At 40.0% G+C, this 22,290-nt stretch overlaps 1 protein-coding gene across 1 annotated transcript; it reads left to right on the top strand.

Moving 5' to 3' along the window:
* The first annotated feature begins 13,315 nt into the window (after nt 1-13,315).
* Nucleotides 13,316-21,151, top strand: syt4 (synaptotagmin IV). Its single transcript, XM_022220173.2, has 5 exons — nt 13,316-13,594; nt 15,399-16,018; nt 16,146-16,469; nt 19,282-19,402; nt 19,824-21,151. The coding sequence occupies exons 1-5, from the start codon at nt 13,561-13,563 to the stop codon at nt 20,141-20,143; spliced, it is 1,419 nt and encodes a 472-aa protein (XP_022075865.1). The 5' UTR covers nt 13,316-13,560; the 3' UTR covers nt 20,144-21,151.
* The last annotated feature ends 1,139 nt before the right edge of the window (nt 21,152-22,290 follow it).

Below are 22,290 nucleotides of genomic sequence, written 5' to 3'. Positions count from 1 at the left end.
AACACACAAAGGAATCAAGTGAATTGTTCATAAGCCTCAGTTGCCAAAAAGTGCATTTATTTGTCTCTGTTGTGAAGTAGCCTGTCTCATGTAGCACTAAACAACTGTGCCTAAATTAGCCAACTGCCCGCCTGCTTAACAGGCTCGACGCTACCCATAATAACAATCAATTAATCGACATAACGTGACGACGAGGACCACACACCCAATGTTATTTGGTGAACTGGTACAGCAAATGATCAGTATACTATAACTAAATATTTAGTTTGTGTAGGTGTTTTATTAGCCTACATGAGGTGGAGGCAACACTTGCTGTGACTTGTTTGCTAAATGACAAAAAGAAAAAGTAGCTTTTTGTCTTGTTGGAGCCTAATGTCAGGAGTCAGTCTTGCTATTGTCTATCTCTTTTTAATGTACCAATTGCAGCATGGCCAGAAGGGAAAGGATCAGAGAGACAAAGAAAGGGAGCTACAGCAGGCCACCCAGGGAAGAAGCTTTCTGCTCTCCTGGATTAAAAAAAACAGACATTTTCAATGACAATTTATGTTCCGTGACAACCTGTACTGTCCCTGTTGTAGAGCCATACTGGTAGCTCCCTCTTGTGGTTATTTACTGCACATTTCTTCAGGGTTTTTTTTCTTTTCCATTCAAATTTAGGATTTGCAGATGTTCATTATTTTCCTGATTTTTGGTGGTTCGCTAAAACGTCTAAATATTGTAATCTCACAAACAGGGAGTGATCAATGGAGCAGCTGCTCAAACTGAAACAAGAATCCAAATTCCCTTTTGCTGTGTGTCTCTGAACACACTGGACAGGGAATTCAGTTTTTTAAAATACAATGAAAACCGTTGGATTTTGCACAATTGTGCCCCTTGTAAAAGGCCTTTTCAGACTTTTACAAATGTTTCTTGCTACATTTTGTTGTCATTTTTTTAAAAAAATGCAGAAATGATGGTGAGTCTTCGGGTTTACAGTTTTTTTCAATTCCTAACACGCATTGGTCCAAACTGAAGTCACATGTCCAAAACTCTTAACACAGTCTGCATTTCCATCATGTATCTCAGCTAAACAGTAAATCTTGTCCCCAAAACTGTTTCTCACCAACAATACACTTCATACATGTCTCAAAATAAGCTCATCCAACCACAACACTAGCAAATAGTCTCCCTTTGGAAACAAATGCTGTCAGTCTTAGGACACTGAACTGCAAAATGCTAACAACAGAGAGCATTACATGAAATAAATTGTAATCTTTCAGGTTTGAATGATTTCTTTTTAGATAAATCAGTATTTTATTATAAAATAAGATCTTTGCACTTTGAGTTTTCTAAATTATTGTGATATATTGCAACAAGAATGAATCAGGAATGCAGCAGTTTACTTCAACAACACTGACGTATTTTCTCTGTGCCTTTGCATCGGTACTCTGGGACCTTACAAAAAATAGAAAGTTTACTGTAAACAAAAAAAATGCAGAATCTCAGAATTCAGGGGGCAGAATAGAAATCAAGGGATAAAAGTCAAAAACCAACAACACATGTATACTGTAACATTCACACCCTGACGTCTGCATTTGGCCACATGTTTCCATCCATTACATCTGATGTCTTCTCTGGAAATGCATTGTGGCTAGAACCTTTTTGAGTGTCTCCTTCATATAGTTTCTGATGAGGCCAAACACAGATCACCTGAATCGGTTTTCAGTTGACAACAACACTCAGCTGTGTTTGGAATTACATAATTTTTTATTTATTTTTATTGTCAATACTTTGATATGATTTTCCATAGATTTCAATGTGGCTGCAGCAGAAATTCCTCATTTCCCCCCCCCAGTCATTCTGTTCTGATTGTGTTTTTAACTGTTTTGAACACAGTGTGTTAGCATTTGAAAAATGTGCTGTAAAAGTCTAGTGTTTTGCTGGTGGTGAACTAGAAACTGAGAAAAGAGTTCATGAATTTTGGTGATTGTGGTCACTGAATGCATTTTGTGTGAAAGCAATTGAAAGTGATTCACGGTTCGGTCCACATGGACCGCTGTTTTGCAGACTGTGTTAAGAGTTTTGAACATGTGACTTCAGTTTTGACCAATGTGTGTTAGCAATCGAAAAAAACCTGTAATTTCTGTATTCTGTTTTCATTTGCTGAAAATTCATCTTCACGTTGAATTAAAAAGATTTTTGTCTAACACCAGGAGGATATAAAAGCATTCTGTGGTTCATCGTAGCTTCATTTTTCCATTCATCTACTCACATCACAGGTAACTAACTTTTATGTTGTAAACACTTTGATATTCTTGTTTGTAATTAACAAAGTTGCAAGTTGAGGTATAATTTGAGCATTTCCTTTTTCTCCCCACCCAACTTCTCTTTCTGCCTGTCCATTTGAACCGTGGTTTCCTTTATGTAATTACTGGTGATGTCAGACATGAGATTATAGTGAATCCATTACCAACACGTGAGGACAAAGATGTTCGATGTGATTATCAATGGAGAGAGGATTAGCTCCATTTAATTTGTGTATTCCATTTATGGCCTAAAAGTCATCGTTTGATTAAATAACAAATATCTTTGTCTTCATAGGTTGGTAATAGATTAACTACACGCTGACAGTTGCTTCTGTTCTGAGTCAAGACAAGACAGGACAAGACAGGACAAAAGGATTTCTCAATTGATCTCTTAGTCACGCATGAATGTTACAAAGGATTGTTTGTGCATCGCATGACACCACCAGTGGATATTCCCATAAAGTGAACCCACAAATTAGGATTTCTGAAAAAAGAAAGTGAAATAACAGCTCACAAAGGGGAGTTGAGTCAACAATGAGGTGACACCAGGAGGATATAAAAGCATTCTGTGGTTCATCGTCTCTTCACTTTTCCATTCATCAGCATCCATTCACATCACAGGTAACTAACTCTATAAACACTTTGATATTCTTGTTTTTAATTAACAAAGCTGCAGGTTGAGGTATAATTTGAGTATTTCCTTCTGAATTCTTCACTGATCTTTGATGCTCTGCAGCTTGAATTCAGAACAGTGATGGCAGCAGCAGACTTGTCCAGAAGCAGAGCGGCTGCTTCCAGAAGCACCAAAGGCCTGTTCTTCATCTGCACTCTGCTGTGTCTGCTTTGCTTCGTCAGTTCATCGAGCAACAAGGACCAACTGGTAAATTATTGATTGTTTCAGCTTCCAATATACTAAAAAAACAAAATGACTTAAATTTTATGTTTTGAATGTCCATTTCGAGTTAATGGAAATCTCAGTATTTTTAAATCTGCAGTTGTTACAACATGCACTATATTACACCTGCTGTCATGTAAATGTCCTCAGGTCTAACTACTTGTCTATTTCCACTGTGGGTTTGCAGGAACAGTTCAAGAAAATTTCTCTGAGAATAAAACAAGAACTGGATAAACTCAAGGTCAGTGGAAATGTTCCTCAATGCTTAGAAAACTGTCTCACAGAGAAGATTTATGATATAAAACTCTGACAGGATGATACAACTGTAATAAGTGATGGATTTAAGCTGATGTGATGTAATCTAACAACATAACACACTGAGTTTGTACCATGTCATACAGCTGGGTTTTTTTTCCTCATTAGGAGAAACACACCAGAGATTCAGCCATGAGTTCAGAGATAATGACTGAATACCTGACTCTCATGGACCAAATGACTGCTCTGGCGAAGAAAGCCAACAGATTTCTACCTGATGGCTTTCCTTTAATGGACACATTCTTGGAAAGCATCACTGCTTTCATGAAGAAAACCAAGGATCAAGTAGACCATGACAACGAAAAGTTAGAATTACAAATGCAAAACTATGAGGAGGACCTGGCACGGCTTCAGAAAGTAATCCAGTTCCTTGAGGAGCAGCAAGCTGAACTGTAAAATCAGTCAGTGCTTCTATTTCTGATACTGTATTGATTGAATCTGTTCGGTTCATCTTTCTGTTTGTGCACTGTCTCATATTCTGGTCCTCTCAAATGGTGAAAAACTAAACTAAATGTTCTTTGCTGATATTTACAAATATAGATAACAATGTAATGTTCAGTCTACATTCCTACTGATTACATTTGTATTGTTCAGATATAGATAATTGGGAAAAAATAACTTGTGCTTTCAATAAATGATAAAATTCATAAATTGGTGTCTTCTGTGTTTGTGTTCCAAAGTTTGAATTTAACTCAGAGACTCAACATTTTGTCTATCTCTTTTTAATGTACCAGTTGCAACATGCCCAGAAGGGAAAGGATCAAGAGAGACAAAGAAAGGGAGCTACAGTAGGCCACCCAGGGAAGAAGCTTTCTGCTCTCCTGGATTAAAAAAAACAGACATTTTCAATGACAATTTATGTTCCGTGACAACCTGTACTGTCCCTGTTGTAGAGCCATGCTGGTAGCTCCCTCTTGTGGTTATTTACTGCACATTTCTTCAGGGTTTATTTTCTTTTCCATTCAAATTTAGGATTTGCAGATGTTAATTATTTTCCTGATTTTTGGTGGTTCGCTAAAACATCTAAATATTGTAATGTCACAAACAGGGAGTGATCAATGGAGCAGCTGCTCAAACTGAAACAAGAATCCAAATTCCCTTTTGTTGTGTGTCTCTGAACACACTGGACAGGGAATTCAGTTTTTTAAAATACAATGAAAACTGTTGGATTTTGCACAATTGTACCCCTTGTTAAAGGCCTTTTCAAACGTTTACAAATGTTTCTTGCTACATTTTGTTGTCATTTGAAAAAAAATGCAGAAATGATGGAGACTCTTCGGGTTTAATTTGTGTGTTCTAAAGACTTTTTCAATTCAGTGTGGATCATTATATTGTTACTGTTTCTTGTTCTTTTAGGGCTCTCGGCACAATTTGTGAGATTTTTATTTTCATTCATTTTAATTTGATATGGATAAACTAAATGTCATTAGTTACAATGTAAACGGTGTCAATCATCCCATAAAAAGGAAAAAAAATTCTGACCCAACTGAAAAAGTTAAACTGTTCAATCGCTTTACTTCAAGAGACCCACCTTGATGAAAAGGAACATCAAAAACTTAGGAGAGAGTGGGTGGGCCAAGTTTTCAGTTCAACATGTAAAGAGGGCAGAAAAAGGGGTGTTGCTATCTTGGTGCATAAAGGGCTGGCCCTCACAGTGGAAAAGGTTCATGCTGATAAGGGAGGTCGCCTTATTTTGATTGTTGGATCAATAGGGGTAGTCTGGGAATACCCAGACTGCCTGTGCACTCATTGTCATTTCGTTTACTAGGCAGTCTGGCGACCTGGGGTTGAATTTGTCCCTGAGTCAGGGATCCAATCACAGGACGGGGAGGGACAGTTAGACGATGACGCACACTAAGCGACTACGCGCAATGCATGATGGGTTGTTTGAGAAGAAGCGTTACCTTTGTTGTCGTGTTTCCGAAGGAACAAGCTAGTGGACTCGGTGGGTTTGGGCAGGTCTTTTTCAAAGTCCTCGGTGTCTTGGACGGGGTGGGTTCACGTTGTCTTTTCGATACGCTGCTTAACCGGACGTTCTCTTCCCATTGCCTGAATAAAGGAAAGTCTTTTTCAAGCCGACCGAGTGTGGAGGTGCAGCGCTGGCAGCATCTGTTTGACTGCTCCGGCTCCGGGGTGACTATCAGGTCCATCATCGCTAACCTATCTGATATGGTCGGCGTTGTTTTTGACACAAACATATCTGTGGAGTGTGCATAAACACGGGGTCCACTTTCCCTCATGTTTACTTTACATAAACGGCAAGAATCGTCCGGCGACATGGCGAAAGAAGCAAACACATGAGCAAACACAGCAATGATTCTTTTTCGTGGTGCTGCCGTCGCTCTGCATTTACGTCAGCGGCTAGCAGTGACACGATTGGCTGTGAGCTTCAACTGCCCCAGACTGACTGACATATGCAGCGCCCAATCAACGGCTGTGGAAAATTTTAAACTGCTCCACCCCTACAAGAAAATGAATAGCAGGTACCCAGCCTGTATCTCACTTGAGATTCAGGCTGGTGGTAGCCAGCCTACAATAGGGGAGGAAAAAATTTCAATTTTCAACCTGTACGGTCCATATGAGGACGATGCGGTCTTTTACAAAGATATTTCTCGTGTCTTAACTTCACTTGCAGAGGGTTTCCTGATCATAGGCGGGGATTTCAATTGTGTGTTAAATTATCATTTAGATAAACAGCCATTTGATCAGGGTGCAGTAGCAAAAAAGACAAGGGTTCTGCGGAGCATGATGGAGGAATTGGGCTTAGTAGATGTTTGACGTCAAAAACATCCTAAAGAAAGGGATTACACATTCTTTTCAAAAGTGCATGGTACCTATTCTAGAATAGATATGTTTTGTATGTTAAAAAAGATGTATATAAAGTGATAAATTGTCATATAGAGCCAATATCCATTTCGGATCACGCTCCGCTTGTCCTGTCTTTGACTCTTAGTAAGGGTAACAATCTGAAACAGTGGAGGTTGAATGTTTCTCTTTTAAATAATCCAAACATCGTGCAAAATATTAAGCAAGAATGGAAACAATATATAGAGCACAGTGACAATGGTGATGTTTCTGTTTCTACATTGTGGGAGACAGCAAAAGCTGTTATTAGAGGAAAACTTATCGCTCTTTCTTCAAAAATCAAAGAAGATAGAGAGAAAGAACAAACAAAGTTAGAAGACACAATTTTAGACTTGGAGAAAGAACATAAGAAGACCAATGACAATAACACTCTTAATGCGTTAAAACATTGTAGACAGAAACTTAATGACTTATTGACTTATAAAGCTGAGGGTGCGCTGCGATTTGCCAGCCAAAGATACTATGAATCAGGAAACCATGCAAGCAGACTTCTAGCATTTAAATTACGCAAAGCTCAAGCCAGTCGCACAGTGGCTAAAATTGTGCATCCAACTTCAAAAAAACTGGTATCACATCCTAAGGAGATAGCTAATGCATTCTCTTCATACTATGAAGCATTGTACAGCTCACCAGGGACCATTAATCACGAGGAAAAACTTAATGATTTTTTGGGAAAAGTCAATTTACCATCTTTAACAGATACTCAGTCGAGTATATTAGTGGAACCAATTACTAAAAAAGAAGTGGAAGAGACAATTAAAAATTTGAAATGTAACAAATCTCCTGGTGTGGATGGCTACCCTGGCGAGTTTTATAAATGTTTTAAGGATGAACTTACCCCTTTACTACAAAGAACTTTTAATTATGCGTTATCTAAAAACGATCCACCTAAATCTTGGTCTCAGGCAATGATATCAGTGATTCACAAAGAGGGAAAAGACCCGGCAAGTTGTTCTTCTTACAGACCAATAAGTTTATTATGTTGTGACATGAAAATTTTAACATCAATTTTAGCAAAAAGGATTCAGAAATTTATAAATTATGTAATTGCTAATGGCCAAACTGGATTTATTCCAGGTCGCTTGGGAATTAATATTATTAGGAGAACATTAAATGTAATGACTGTAGCTAAAACTAAAACAGACCCATCAATGCTTCTCAGCCTTGATGCTGAGAAAGCATTTGATCGGGTAGATTGGTTGTTCCTAAAATGCACCTTAAAAAATTCGGATTTAACTCTGAGTTTATTAGTTGGATCGGGATGCTATATCTAAACCCTACCTCTAGAGTAAAAGTGAATGGTTGTACTTCTGATGAGTTTGGGCTAAATAGGGGAACTAGGCAGAGCTGCCCGCTTAGCCCCTTGCTGTTCACAATTAGCATTGAACCGCTGGCCGAAACGATTAGAAGAGACCCCAGAATACAAGGAGTAGTTGTTGGTGGAACAGAGTTCAAATTGTCTTTATATGCGGATGAGATAATATTATATAGTTTAAATCCATTGTCTTCAGTTCCTGCACTGGTAAATTGTTTGAAGGAGTTCAGATTTACTTCTGGTTATAAAGTTAATGAGACGAAGTCACTAGCCTTAATGTTAGTTGGAGAGAAACCAAAAGAATTAGATAAAATTGTTCAATTTAATTGGCCCCCTAAAGGTTTTAAATATTTGGGCGTAATCATTACTCCTTACACTTTTCAATTATATAATGAAAATTACAGTAAATTAATTTCTAAAATAAAATTGGATCTTGAACGGTGGGATATTCTTCCTCTATCTTTATTGGGCAGGATTGAAGCGGTAAAAATGAACATTCTTCCACGGCTTCTGTATCTTTTCCAGGCCTTGCCTATTTTATTACCCTCATCCATGTTCAAAATCCTGGATAAAATGATTTCTGCATTTATATGGCAAAGGAAAAAACCTAGGATTAGAAAGAAATTGTTGTCCAGTCCTAAGGAAAATGGGGGTCTTGGTTTACCCCGTTTTAAATTTTACTACTGGGCTACACAATTACGAGGTCTGGTAGAATGGATGGCTCAAGATAACGAAACAAATTGGATAAAATTGGAAAACGTTGCAAGTCCATTGATTCCTTTGGAAACAGCTATATTTCTAGAACAAAAGAAATGGAGGGATCTCAAAATAAAAAATGAGTGGATAGCCTGTAGTCACCGAATTTGGACAATTGTAAGAAAGAAAATGGGTGGACCTCTTACAACTTCACATGCTCTCCAAATTGCTAAAATAAGTGACTTTTTACCAAATAAAACTGACTCGGGTTTCTTGATTTGGGCAGAGAAAGGGCTAAAAACCATACATCAGTTATTTGATGGCGATGTCCTGAGGTCCTTTAAACAATTGCAAGACAAACATGATTTGAACTCAAAAGATTTTTTTCGGTACTTACAGATACGAGATTATATTACATCATGTAAAGAATGGGAGGCTTTAAGAAAACTACCTTCATCTATAGAAATGTATCTAATTAAGAGTATTGATGAGCCAAAGAGGACTAAAATTGTTTCAAATATGTATGCCTTCTTGCAAACGCACTTGTGCGACAATTCCTTTGACATAAAGAGTAAATGGGAATTAGAAGCAAACATCATTATTGAAGATGATGAATGGAAAAAATCATTTGACAGTGGCCATAAAACGACAAATAGTCCCTTATGGAGAGAATTTGGGTGGAAAGTAAGGATGCAGTTCTTCAGTACTCCTCTTGTCACATTTAGTTTTGATAAGACCAAATCTAATTTGTGTTGGAGGAATTGTCACCACGTGGGGGACCATACACATACATTCTGGGACTGCCCCATTCTGAAACCATTCTGGCAGAGGATTCTGGGAGAAGTTCAGTCAATTTTAAAAGCTAATTTGTCTCTGGAACTGGTTCATTGCATCACTGGGGTGCCTCCAATAACAAACTTACCCAAAAAGCGAGTCAAATTGTTGCAAATTCTTCCCTTTGTGGCAAGTAAAACGATCACAAAAATGTGGCTCAAAGCTCAGCCCCCGACAACAGATCAGTGGAGGGAGGGCTTGAGAAAAGTATACCTCATGGAAAAAATAACAGCCCAACTCCATTTGAGGATGGATCAGTTTAATGATCTCTGGGCCCCAGGAGTAAATCACTTCCATTGGACTACTTAAATTAATGCATCAGTTTGTATGACAGACAAGTGGATTTTGTTGTATTTTTAATGGGATGTTCTGACTGTGATTTTATTTAGGTATATTATTTATTATTTTTGACACATATATAATGTGAAACATCTCCTCGGAAAAATTGAGCATTTTTGTTTGATTGCCGAGATGCCCCACGTTTGTGTTGTTTTAACATGTTAAAAATAAGCAAATGTAAATTAAGCTGAGCATTACTTAAATAAAGAATTGTTCAAAAAAAATAATTTGTGTGTTCTGTTTTCATTTGCTGAAAATTCATCTTCACATTGAAGTAAAAAGATTTTTGTCTTTATGCGTTGTTAATGGGTTAACCACATTCTGACATGCCAGACAGGATGTAGAGGTAATAACGGCACTCTTCATACGCAGCACAGGCCCTGTACTGGAGCGCTGTCTGAGTAATTTGTTCGTGTTTTATGTTACGACACCAACTGATGGTGCTGTGTTCTTGGAAATGGGACCTGTCCAATGCCTTTTCTGTGAAAATAAAACTTAATCTGATCAGTAATGATATTACTGGGCAGGAACATTCCACAATAATTACTTGCTGGAGGCACTAAGGGAGAGCAACCGACAGTGATGAATGATAACATGAGATGACAAATTAACAATAATTTATATTCTCCTGCTGTCACCACTGTCTTAATACAACTTACCTGTTTAAGCTGCTTTCTCACTTCCATTGTCACATAAAATGTATTTGATAGGTTCATGTAAAGTGAATCTATCTGCCAGTGTTGAGGTAAAACTTTCAGTATTTTGACAAATGTCATTAAGGAAACAAAGCATCCAGTAATTATTCTAAATCAAGGTTCAAATGAGGACATTCATATCAGGGTGGTACAATGCTCACTGCTACTACACTAGTCTGTGGATTTAAAGCTGCAAGACATGCAGAAATATACCAGCAAAAAAGACTGTAAGCTAGAAAACATGGATGTAAGAAATGCAGGAGTCAAACTTTTTAGAGAAGCCACATTAAATGCAGAGACGTAAAACGTCTTTGTTAAATGTGGACACATGTAAGGGTTAGAGACAGGATGAGAGTTTGCACACAGTAGTATGTGTCTGGTTCACTTTACAGGCATAGAATAACATCAGTCAGAACATGGTTAACCCATGAACAACTTACATAAACACAAGCTACATCCACATGAACACATTTTCACTTTATCACGCATTACTTCTGCTACATTTAGGCCTAGAAAGATGATGTGATATGGCTTTTCAGGTGTCTTAATATACTCAAAGATTCTCTGAACAAATCTAAAATGCTTGTCTATACAGAGATTGTTTGAGTTTTGCACAAAGAAAGAGGAACTTGATGGGTACAATAAATCCAGTATCAGACAGAGGTATTTACTCATCAAAATTCTTCCCCAGAACTGGAAATTTGTACTGTAAAAGACAGTAAAGGAAATGTCTGATGAAGCAGATGGATGTGGATGAGGAGAAATAACATTAGCTGGGGGCCAAAATGTGGGAAATAGTATCAGTGCTGTCACTACCTGGAGCTTGCATGTTTGGAGCCTTGAATGTTGTAATATTGTTTAGGTTGTGTTGTTATTCAAGAAATCCAGTTGCTCACACATGCCACATACAAGATAAATCAGGAAACAATATACAAAAGAAATTGTGCTGGTTGAAGACATGGTAAAAAAAGGTGCAATGTGAAAATGAAGTAATTATAATTAATAACTAATAGGAAGGGTGTGGTGCACAGGCTCTGCTGGACAGTTATTATTGGTTATTTGTTACTGGGCATTTATTAATAATTAATGTCTTTGTCTATCTGTGCAGAATTTCCTGTTCAACAGTTGAATTTCATCATCTATTAAGAGTGTGGGTTTATTTTCTTAATCTTTAGTGTATCTCAACGTAAAGCAAAATCTATAGTGTTATGATATTTGTTGTTTTGTTTATATCGACATATAATGTAAACAAATATATTAACTATAAGGAACCTCAGTCATTTAATTTGTTAATTTACAGACATTTTCCCACTTTTAAACCATTATCAGCTGTTAGCTTTTGCCATTATAGTGATACTTTCGTGGCTTATGATTCCGCAGGAGAAACTGGAAAGCGTTGCTGTAAAAAGGATAAGTGGAATAAAATGGATGGAAGGATGATGACATGAGAAGGAAAACTCTGTTTCTACAGTCTCATGTTACACTCACTTTGCTAAACCAAAAGCAAAACAGTGTGAAAGAATGAGTTAAGTCCCAGTCTCAGAACTTACCTGGTGCCAACTCTCATTTTACTCTTCAACGTTTGTGTACATACTGTTGGTTTCCAGCATCGCTTTCTTGTCTTTGTTGTTTTCTGGGAAAATCTACTCTTTAATATCACCACCAGGGTGCAGCAGTTGACTATAGTACATGTTAAATGTGTTTCTGTTTTAGAACACGTTCATTTTCATTTGTGAATACTGCCTTATAACAGCTGTTAATTTACGTATTTTTTTTTACACGTTGTCAGTCCAGTGTTGCCACATGATGTAAGTATTTAAATTGTGGACAAACTACACAATTATCACCCCTCACCTGTTTAACTCCTCAGACTCTGTGTGTCAGATATTCTGAGCCAATAGTTAGACTGGACTTTTTATGTTTCAATGCAAGCAGTAAGGTAATTTTTACTTCATCTCACCTCTGGAGTTAGCATAATAATGTGCAATAACTACGTATCTGTGTGCAGTAACACAGTTTTTATTACACTGTATACTTAGAAAACACACATTTTACATTATGCCTATACTGCTTCTACCATTGTTCATATTTTTAGGACATATTTTTCTACTTAAGCTGATCTATTTGTTTTGGACTGTTTATATTTCTAAGACTTTGACTGGGAGCAACTGTAACTGAAGTATTTATGATTTCTAATCATAAAGTAGAGATTCATTGATCTGAGCGTCATTGGTGATTGGCACATTGTAGAGGAACAGTGGTGATAAAATGTGTATAGCATATGCTTGTTTTTGTTGGATGAAAACTAGACGATCCATCTGAAGGGGGGCTTACTGAGTGTGTATTCATAGACCAATCAGTCACAACATTATAACCACTGACAGGTGAACATTTATCAGATTGGTACTATGGGATACTCTGCTGGAAGACTTTGGATTTTGGCTTCCATGTTGATGAGACTTAATAAATATCATCCCAGAACAAACACACCCCTTCATGTAAATGGACCGCCACATCGCAAAAACATCAAACAATCAGGAACAACTTGAACAACATGACAACCACCAAAAATCCACTGTCAACATCCTGGTGCTCGACCAGTAGGACATTCTGAGAGGTCCTCTGATCCAAGCCCTATGGTTCAGAGCATTTTTGACCACAAAAGGAGGACCAACACAATATTAGGCAGATGGTCGTAATGTTATGGCTGATTGGTGTAGATATACAGTATGTACAGTGGACAATCCCACCACTACACTCAACTTAAATACCATCAATATATCAGAGCAAAGCAGACCTATTAGCCAAGTTACCACTTAGTTTAATGACACATAAAGAAACGCACAACCTCACGCACAGAAAGCAGAGGGAGAGCTCCAGGTTGTTCATCCTCTAACAATCAATCAGGGGGGGATTGGCAGCGGCCTGTTGTGCTGCTTCACCGGGGTCCTGATTTCACAGCCAGCCTCCGTCACTACTGCGTCAGCACTGATGAGCTCAGCGTTACCGGCAGGGGAGGGGGAGAGGAAGGAAGGGTGAGACAGAGAGAGAGGAGAGAGATAGGGGGGGGGGGGAACAAACGGGGTGTTGCCGCCTCTGAGACACAATCACGCATCACACAGTAGCAGCAGCAGCAGGGCGAGAGCATCCCTCCATCCATCTATCCGCCTCTGGGACAACAAGGCTGTTCTGTTTGGTAAATTATTGAAGCATTTTCCTCCTTTCTATTATTCAACGCGATCAAAAGCCGTACGGACGCCGAGAGCGACCAAAACCGACATCTGGGTGTGGAGGACCGTTTCAGCACCTTGGACAGAGACCATGGCTCCAATGGTGGAGGAAGGAGCTCAGCTTGGTGAGTCCAAAAAATAAGCGTCAGTTGAGCTAATATTAGCTCGTTTAAAAAAAAAAAAAAAAACTTCAAAATGCAGCCTTTTGTCTCAATGTTGGTTGCTTATTCATTTATTTCGGTGTATTTTATAATTAGTAAGATAGTTTATTGTGTGAAAGAATGACTTAAGTGAGAGTGAATAGCTTTTCCAGCCTCCATTTTGCATCTGTAGCCGATACGCGACTGCTAATTATCACTAAACCAACCTCCAGCTTTTTAATATTACCAAAGCGAATTACTTTCTTTTTTAATTATCATTTTTACCTGGAATTTGCGAGGTGTTACTGTGGAACAGGTGAAGCCTGCAAAGCACCTGTTTGTTATCTTTCTTTCCTCTCGGTTCGGCAGCTCTCTCTCACTGCCCTCCCGTTGACACAACCATCTGTCTGTTGCTGAAAATCATTTCACCCAGGACACTGGACTGAAAAATTGATGAGAAGAAAATATATGGGAGAAAATAGTATGTACAGGAGCTGTGATCTCCTTGCTGCTTCTCATTTTGCTCACTCGTGGCTATCTCCTCAGTCTAAACACTTAAAACTGATTAATATTCCTGGAAACCTCCACAGTAAGAAAATGTAATGGCAAACATTAGTTACATCTGAGCCTGGAAGATCAGAAATGGTAGGCACATGTGAAAAATGTCACTAAAATTCATATATTACTATTTAATTGTGATGAAAGTATCATTTATAGGGTGTTTATTGTGTCCCAAGAAGAGGAAAGTGGGAGTAAATGATCAAAAATGTTGCAGCTCCCATGATCTAATGATCTAATACGTACATGTGAGCTTTGGCCAGATGAAAACGCTAAATCAAAAACACAGACGTGTGAATGACTGGCCCCCACACCACCCCTTCTCTCTTTGTACGGGTTAACCTGAGTGCTTTTTCCAGTGGGTAGCCCTCTTAACTGCAGGAAGTGGTCTGCATTTCCTGCATTGAAATAAACCTATTAAATCTGCCTGCATGACGAGGCAGCTTGATTGCTGTAGAGTCAAGAACCGAAGCAAATATTCCTGTAATACGTCTCCACTGTGATACCATAGGAGACTGTTGAGGGGAATTATGCTCTTTAAAGTGCTACCGCTGCTGAGATTGAGAAAATTTGATCAAAAAGTGGTTACCATTTTTCCTTGCTGTGCTTGAATAAATCTTCCCTTCCTGTAGGAGGAAAATAAGTGGGTATGAAACAAGGTTTGTCATACATCTGATATCAGAAAGAGCTGCTCTTCCTATACAACCACGAGTTCTTTGCACAAGACAAATGTAGTCTAATCTAAACATAATCTACACAAATCTGCTCTGTTCCAGAAGCCTTGGTGTTTACATTGCAGCTCTGCATATCATTGACTAGTCCTTGTGATCCTCATAATTCTCGTGATCATGTGGATTGCTTTGATAGAAGAGTCAACAATCGACGTTCGGCAGTTTTCCCAGGAGTTCATTACCAACAATTTCCTGTTCATATACGATACCCATGTTTGGAGTGTGAGCACAGTAATGATGCTACTTGATCAGGGTTGAACAGATTGCGTTGTTTTCATGTCCCTCTGAGTCAAGATTGTAGCCTGCGTCAGTCAGAGACACCAAATGGATTCAGTTGTCTGAGAACAACAATACAATCTGTTGAAGTTGTCCAAGCTGAACAGTTGTTTCGGGGTGATTGTTTTACGCTTGCTTGTTCCACATGCTTGTCACATCTGTTTAATTATTTCCCCCCACTCTCCCTCCCTTGCTCCCTCTACTCCTTCGGTCTTTCTCCACAGTGGCAGTGCCGGTGGGTGTTGCTGTGGTAAGCGTCTTCGGCCTTGTCTTCACTGTGTCAGCCTTTGCATGGATCTGTTGCCAGCGCAAAAACACCAAATCCCAGAAGACACCTCCCTACAAGTTTGTGCACATGCTCAAAGGAGTTGACATCTACCCAGAGAGCCTCAGTGGCAAGAAGAAGTTTGCTGCACCTGCCACCACAACAGCTAACGACAGCAGTAAAACTGATGTCAATGGAAACTGCCACACCGCGTCGCCAATGAGTCCGACTGGCACCGGGAAACCAGCGTCAAGTCCAAATGGCACCAGACCGGCTCTACATCTGGATCTGGAGAAGCGGGATCTGAATGGCAACTTTACAACCAAACCGTTTCATCACCACCACCAGAAGGTGCGGAGCTCCCCGGACCTGGAGCTGCCCTCTCCCCATGCGGGGTTCACCCAGCCTGGTGTGATGGACCGCCGTGATCTCCCTTCTCCATCCAGCACCCTCTCCAGCCAGGCACCCACCCCGGCTGTGGACCGGCCCCAGGGAGAGGAGAAGGAGGGCGGGCTGGGGACCCTCCACTTTTCCCTGGAATATCAACCAGAGAGGAAGGCTTTCATTGTTCATATCAAGGTACTGTATGTGTCTAAGCTGCTATTTTAGTGTTCGTGTTGTGTTTACAGTGTGATTTTGACCAAAATTTGTATAAAAATTATTTCACCAAGTCATACCTGTTGATTTATTTGACCTTTTGATCCAGGAAGCACATGGTCTGACCCCAACTGATGAGCAGTCATTGACCTCTGACCCCTACATCAAGCTGACTCTGCTGCCAGAGAAGAAGCATCGCGTGAAGACCAGAGTCTTACGGAAGACTCTAGACCCCGCCTTTGACGAGACCTTCAGCTTCTACGGGATACCGCTGGCCCGAGTGTCGGAGTTGGCCCTCCACTTCATGGTTCTGAGCTTCGATAGGTTCTCTCGCGATGAGGTCATTGGAGAGACCTTGGTACCTTTGTCTGGGATCGACTTGACGGAGGGCCGAGTCCTCATGAGCCGAGAGATCATCAAGAGGAATGTTAAGGTAAGATCTGGAGCAAATGTTTCAACACTTTGTGGTTTCAGTGATGAATGATGTGATTCATCGTTTTTCTCGTTAAAACATCAGCGCCTGCATCCCTAAAAGCACTGCAGCAGAACAGTTCAGTTGAATGTAGCTCACTAAATATGAAGTGCTTTCACTATTAGCATATTAATCAGTACAGAATCATTCTGAAAGTCTGAGACTTAACCTAGATCATTTAAGGGCAAATGTGTCCTGCTGTGTTTCCTGGAATCTTTCATAATAAAAAGCATTAATTTCACTCTAATTACAAGATCTGTATCTTAAACGAAAGTTTAAAATTGATCGTAATTGGCATATTATACAAATACATGGAAGGAATTCACTGAATCACTGTATGTGGCTCCATTTGGGTTAGAAAAGAGTTAATGTTAAATGAAGCCAGTGGAGAAAGCAGATAAGAAGTGTGTCCCTCTGTGGAGACAGAGACAAGATCTGTTTCAACATTATGGATTTGCAGCTGATACTGAGGCCTGAGAGTTGTGCTTTAATGGACTGCTGTGTGTTTGGATAAGTGAAAGCCATTGGGGTTTCTGTTTTCTTCATTAGTTTAATCAGTTTGTTATTCTAATTTACTAAATTCACCAAATTCTGCTTGAGCTGATTTTCCTGCAAAGCTGAAATAATGGAATTACATGTGATCAATGCATTTAACAGGTGAAACTGATATATTTTCTCGCAAAATGCCTGGCATGGAAATTCTGATCTTTTTTATGTTTATTTATTTAAACATCCATAGATAATTAAAACAGCAATGCAAGGACAACCTATTTCAAATGGACTAATAGACTATCATGTGAGCCCTTTCACATTCCCACTCGTGTATTGAACAGATGGAGGGATATCCATACCACACCATTATGGATCTGTGGGTAGATGGTCAATAGACTGATGCTCCAGTTCCTGGCATCTGGGAGGGACCACAGATGTGTGGTGGCTTATTTCCTGTCAGTTATTTCTTTGTAAAGGAATCACATACTGTAGAAACAAGAGCAGCTGTTGAGAAGGGGGTTCATATAGTGTGCTGTAGCTCTGTGAACGCTTTGAAATGAAAAACCGTTGTGTGAAATATGTCTCTGTTTCCTGTTAATGCATTAGGCTGAACTCTGGCTGCTGGTTTTGCTAAACGACCAAAGATAAAGTCTACATGCTTTTTATCAGTCTGTGGTCTATAGAATGGTACTAAATGCTTTGGCCATACATGAGTGTCTCTCAGATTGCAGGTGGAATGTGAGATGTTATCAGTGTAATTATAGATTTGTGGGCTGATATTGTGCTCTGCAGAGCTTCTCTAAAATGGAAGGTCTGTTCCCATAAGGTGGGAGTGGATACGGTGACGCACATTTCCCAGGAGGAATATGAGCTTTCTATAATATCTTTAATGATATCCGATACGATATGCAGTAGTACTCCAGAGAAATACTGGAAAAAAGGGAGTTGGATTCTGAGAAGCTTAAAAGCTCCATTTCCTCTCCACTGAACTCTCTCCATATTTATATCATCAAGAGGATCATCTTTCTTAACATCTCTTCTGCTCTTCTCATGCTCACATTAACCACGTTTTGCTCAATTTGGGTTTATTTGCTGTTTATCAGCTGGACTCGCCAGTTGATTTCTTTATCCTGTGCAGCAGAATAAGACACATTTTATATGCAAATAAAACTGCAAAGAGCCCTGTTTTGATTGATTGATAGATAACATGGTTCTATGGAGTGCAATAGGACCGCGAACAAATAGAATAGTGTAATAAGTATTACATCTAGTATTCAGTATTTTCATGTAGTTTGTGTATAAATCATGTAAAGGGACTTATTTCAATTATTTTCTGCTCAGTTCTCTCAATTTAAGTTGTTCTGTCTGACATGATGCAGCCTTTTGCTAACAGGGTGGTGGCTCTCTTTGTCCGTGTGGCATAGACTTTGTCTCGCTGCTTTGTGTGTGTCTGCATGGGTGTGTGTGTGAGTGCACAGCAGTTCATGGAATCAATACGGCTCACAGTAAGCGGCACAGCCATAGCCTTGTAATAAAAAATAATAGGCAATACTTTTTGTGCAGCATCCTAGTCTCCCCAGAGGAATAATATGAAAACACATAGGCAGCACACACACATCTGTATGTCAAGACCCGAATTTCAGGTCAGGGCTCAGAAGTTCTCGGTGTGTTACTTCTCATTTCCATGGCAACCATGAGCGGAGGCGTGAGATCGTGTTAGGTGTGATCACACCAGCCAAGGCGCCAACTCTCTTGGGTGTGGACACAGATATAGACGTGTGTGTGCATCGCAAATGGTGGTACAGTAGCAAAGTGACAGCTCGACTGAAGAAGATTAGGGAGCTTCTCGGTGACACATTATGTGCTGGTTAACACGTGAGAACACATCATATAAGCAAATGATGACTATTCGTCTGACAGGCGTTCACTTGTCAGGACTGAGTCCATTTGCAGAACAAGCAGCAGCAGGTTTCCTCACAACTAATTGTTTAATAAATTATTCATTATTATATACACTTTCCAACTGCCACGCCCAATTATGTGTTAGCCAATTTAAATGTATGCACTGAATATGTCGATACATTCTTTTAAGTTCATGCACTAAAACCTATTTACTCAACAGCATATTAAATTCACAACTGCTAAGTAGTGCTGAGCTTTTCTTTTCAAGTCTAGCTTGTAAACTGATGCACAAACACTATCTTTTTCTCTGTCTTCTTTGACAACTGACATGTATTTCTGCATCCCACCTAACCTCACCCATTTTGCCCTCTCTCCACAGAAGTCCTCAGGTCGAGGCGAGTTGCTGCTCTCCCTGTGCTACCAGTCCACCACCAACACTCTGACCGTTGTCGTTCTCAAAGCTCGCCACCTGCCCAAGACCGAAAACAACGGACCCACAGGTGAAGAGATTTTAGCCGAATGTTTCAGAATCTAATTGCAGACATAAATGCACGTTTGCATGCACTTTCTTCCACATAACCGTAAACAGATGAGACCAAAATCATTTGCTCTTCCTGCCACGCAGCCCAGACTACTTTAGATGCTGCGATTGTTGCCCTAATGACAGAGCCACCACACCAAAGTAATCTGATCAGGATGTGATAGAGAGCACTTTAGTGGCAAGCACACACACACACCGATGCACACTGAGTGTTTACACAGCCTGCCTCTTTTATCCTCATCACTAACATCCATCATTTCCGCTCTATCGATCGCTGTATTGATCTGGTTCAAGAAAAATATGCCACTCTGCAACTGCCGCAAGGATTTTCACTGTAGTTCTTCATTTTTTCATCTCCTCTTGTCATTCCTCTTCTCCAGATCCGTACGTCAAGGTGAACATGTATCATGGAAAGAAGCGTGTCTGCAAGAAGAAGACTCATGTGAAGAAGTGTTCCCCCAACCCGGTCTTTAACGAGCTCTTTGTCTTTGACCTGCCCTCCGAGGAGGGCCTGAGGGACACCAGCGTGGAGCTGCTGCTGATGGACTCAGACACAGGCAACTCACGCTGCCCCAACACTGTTATCGGGCGCCTGGTGCTGGGCACATCGGCAGCAGGAACCCCCGGCGAGCATTGGAGGGAAATCTGTGACCACCCTCGTCGCCAGATCGCAAAGTGGCACGTCATGTCAGAGGATTAGGAAGCTGGGGGTGTTGGTGGATTCTGTCATCCATATCCGATCTGGTCCAACCAGAAGGGCGATGGAATGAAGATGGGCGGGATCTGACGTCCTGCTTGTCAGTACACATTGGACTTTTAGCGGGGGTGGGTGGGGAAAAAAAGGGGAGGGGACTTTGATGTTGTGGGGAGGATCATTTCAAGTGATGTCATCATTTAATCAGTCATTCAATCACTTATCTTTGAAGTTACTGGGGTTCGGCAGGAGGGCGTGGCATGACAGAAAGGGAACTCCGTAGCTTTAAACGATCCCAAAGACCGTCACCGCAAATCACCTGGAAACATGCAACATCATCTCCATGGCAACAACCAATTGTCACTGTAACCGTGTGCAGTGCAGAATGTCTTAAATGTCGCTATTACTCTCCTTCTTTTCCTTCTCTTCTCTTCTCTTCTCCTTCTTCTCTTTCTTCAGCTCTTCCTCCTATAAATAGTAACCTGTAGTTCATCGTACGAAACCAGAATGAACCACATCTGACAATGCTGTAAAAAATGTGGATTATTAAAGTTTATTTTATAATGACGATGCTTTCTTCATAAAGATGTAGATTGTTTTTATTTATGTTCTGTTGATTTGTACCCTTCTGGTTGATTTTGTTGAACATGTTTTGTATGTATAAGTGGTATTTCATATATCATTACTGAAGTACAAGGAAGCCTAAATTAGGTGGTTTGAGAATAGACTGGAACGGACTGAGTGCATTGGGGACAGTAACTGTGGATGCATTTATGTGTGTGTGTGTGTGTGTGTGTGTGTGTGCGTGCGTGCGTGCGTGCGTGCGTGCGTGTCTGTCAAAAAGAGTGTGCTGATACAACTGTGCGACTGTGTGAATGTGTTAGCTCTAAAGAGATGTGAGCCACATAATGTTTACTGTAGGTGTTTTGTCCCCCTTACTGTGAGCACAAAGACAGCTGAAATGTAAATGTATGTACCTTACTATAAAATATGGCAAGTTCTGAGAAAAAAACAGAGTTTGAAGTTTTATTTCACATCTTCCTGCATGTGTGTGTGTGTGTTCAAGCTGACGTTAATACCACAGGAAAACATTTTAGTTCTTTGATGCGTAAAGTTAAGGTTATTTTCCCAGTACTGTCACATTTAGGGTTGTTCTGTCCAAGGTAAAATCCTATTTTTACAAATCACTATTTTTACTACAGCACATAGTCTGTGTGCAGATGTGAGTTTTACCCCTGAGGGATGACATCATTGGGCTTCTGTCCAAGCCTGATGATGCCATAACTGCTGAGTGGCTAAGTGCTCAAGGATGAAGTCATCATGTCTGAATTTAATATCGGCTAAGTGGTTCGGCAAAGGGACAGCTGCCTCAGCATGCTCAGTCCCCCCTTTGTTCTTTATTTCTTCCTTTCTTGCTTCCATAAAACACATTTGCAAACATTAAATATCACCTTCTGTAGCCTCTCTGTATTCTGCCTCCTTTCCAACCTTCCTCTAGTCTCCTGTCTTACATCAGGTTACATCAGGTGTTTAATAGTGGAGCCTCTGGAGCAGCAGGATGTTCTGTCACTCTGTGCTTTAGTGGTTCTGACCTGTCAGGTCACTCTCTGGGGCTGCTTTCTATTTTAAACCTCGACTCTCATTCTTTGAGGCAGAAAACTGGAGCTGCACTAGATGCTGCATCCCTCTTCTAGCTGAACAGCTATACAGTTAAGATGTTTTCTGTATCTGATGCTCTTATATTCAGACTTACTGTTCCGAAAAGCTCCACAGTTCTGTTCACGGACACTTTATCATCAGCAGATTTAACAGTTATTCTTTAAAAACAGATAGAATTTTACTACAGTAGTTATTCTTTGGCGCTATAACAACGGCAAGTTGTTAATCCTTAGAAATTTACATTAGCAGACTTTCAAGTAAAAAAAAAAAGTGCCAACAAGTCAACCTAATCTCTTTTTTCATTAAATGTCAAAGTTTTGAATCTGAACATGTAACGGAATGGTTTAACTTGTGATTTTTAGTTGGTGAAAGCAGGAACTCTATTTTTAAAGTAAATTACCATAACCAGGCCCGGGTGGCTCATCAGGAGGACCGGGACAATTCCTGGTAGGCCGGTCTGGTGTTTGGGTCGCAAGGACCGGTGTCACCTTTTT

Source organism: Acanthochromis polyacanthus, chromosome 23, assembly GCF_021347895.1.
Source record: "Acanthochromis polyacanthus isolate Apoly-LR-REF ecotype Palm Island chromosome 23, KAUST_Apoly_ChrSc, whole genome shotgun sequence".
Lineage (NCBI taxonomy): Eukaryota > Metazoa > Chordata > Actinopteri > Pomacentridae > Acanthochromis > Acanthochromis polyacanthus.
This window is presented reverse-complemented; position numbering and strand designations above follow the sequence as displayed.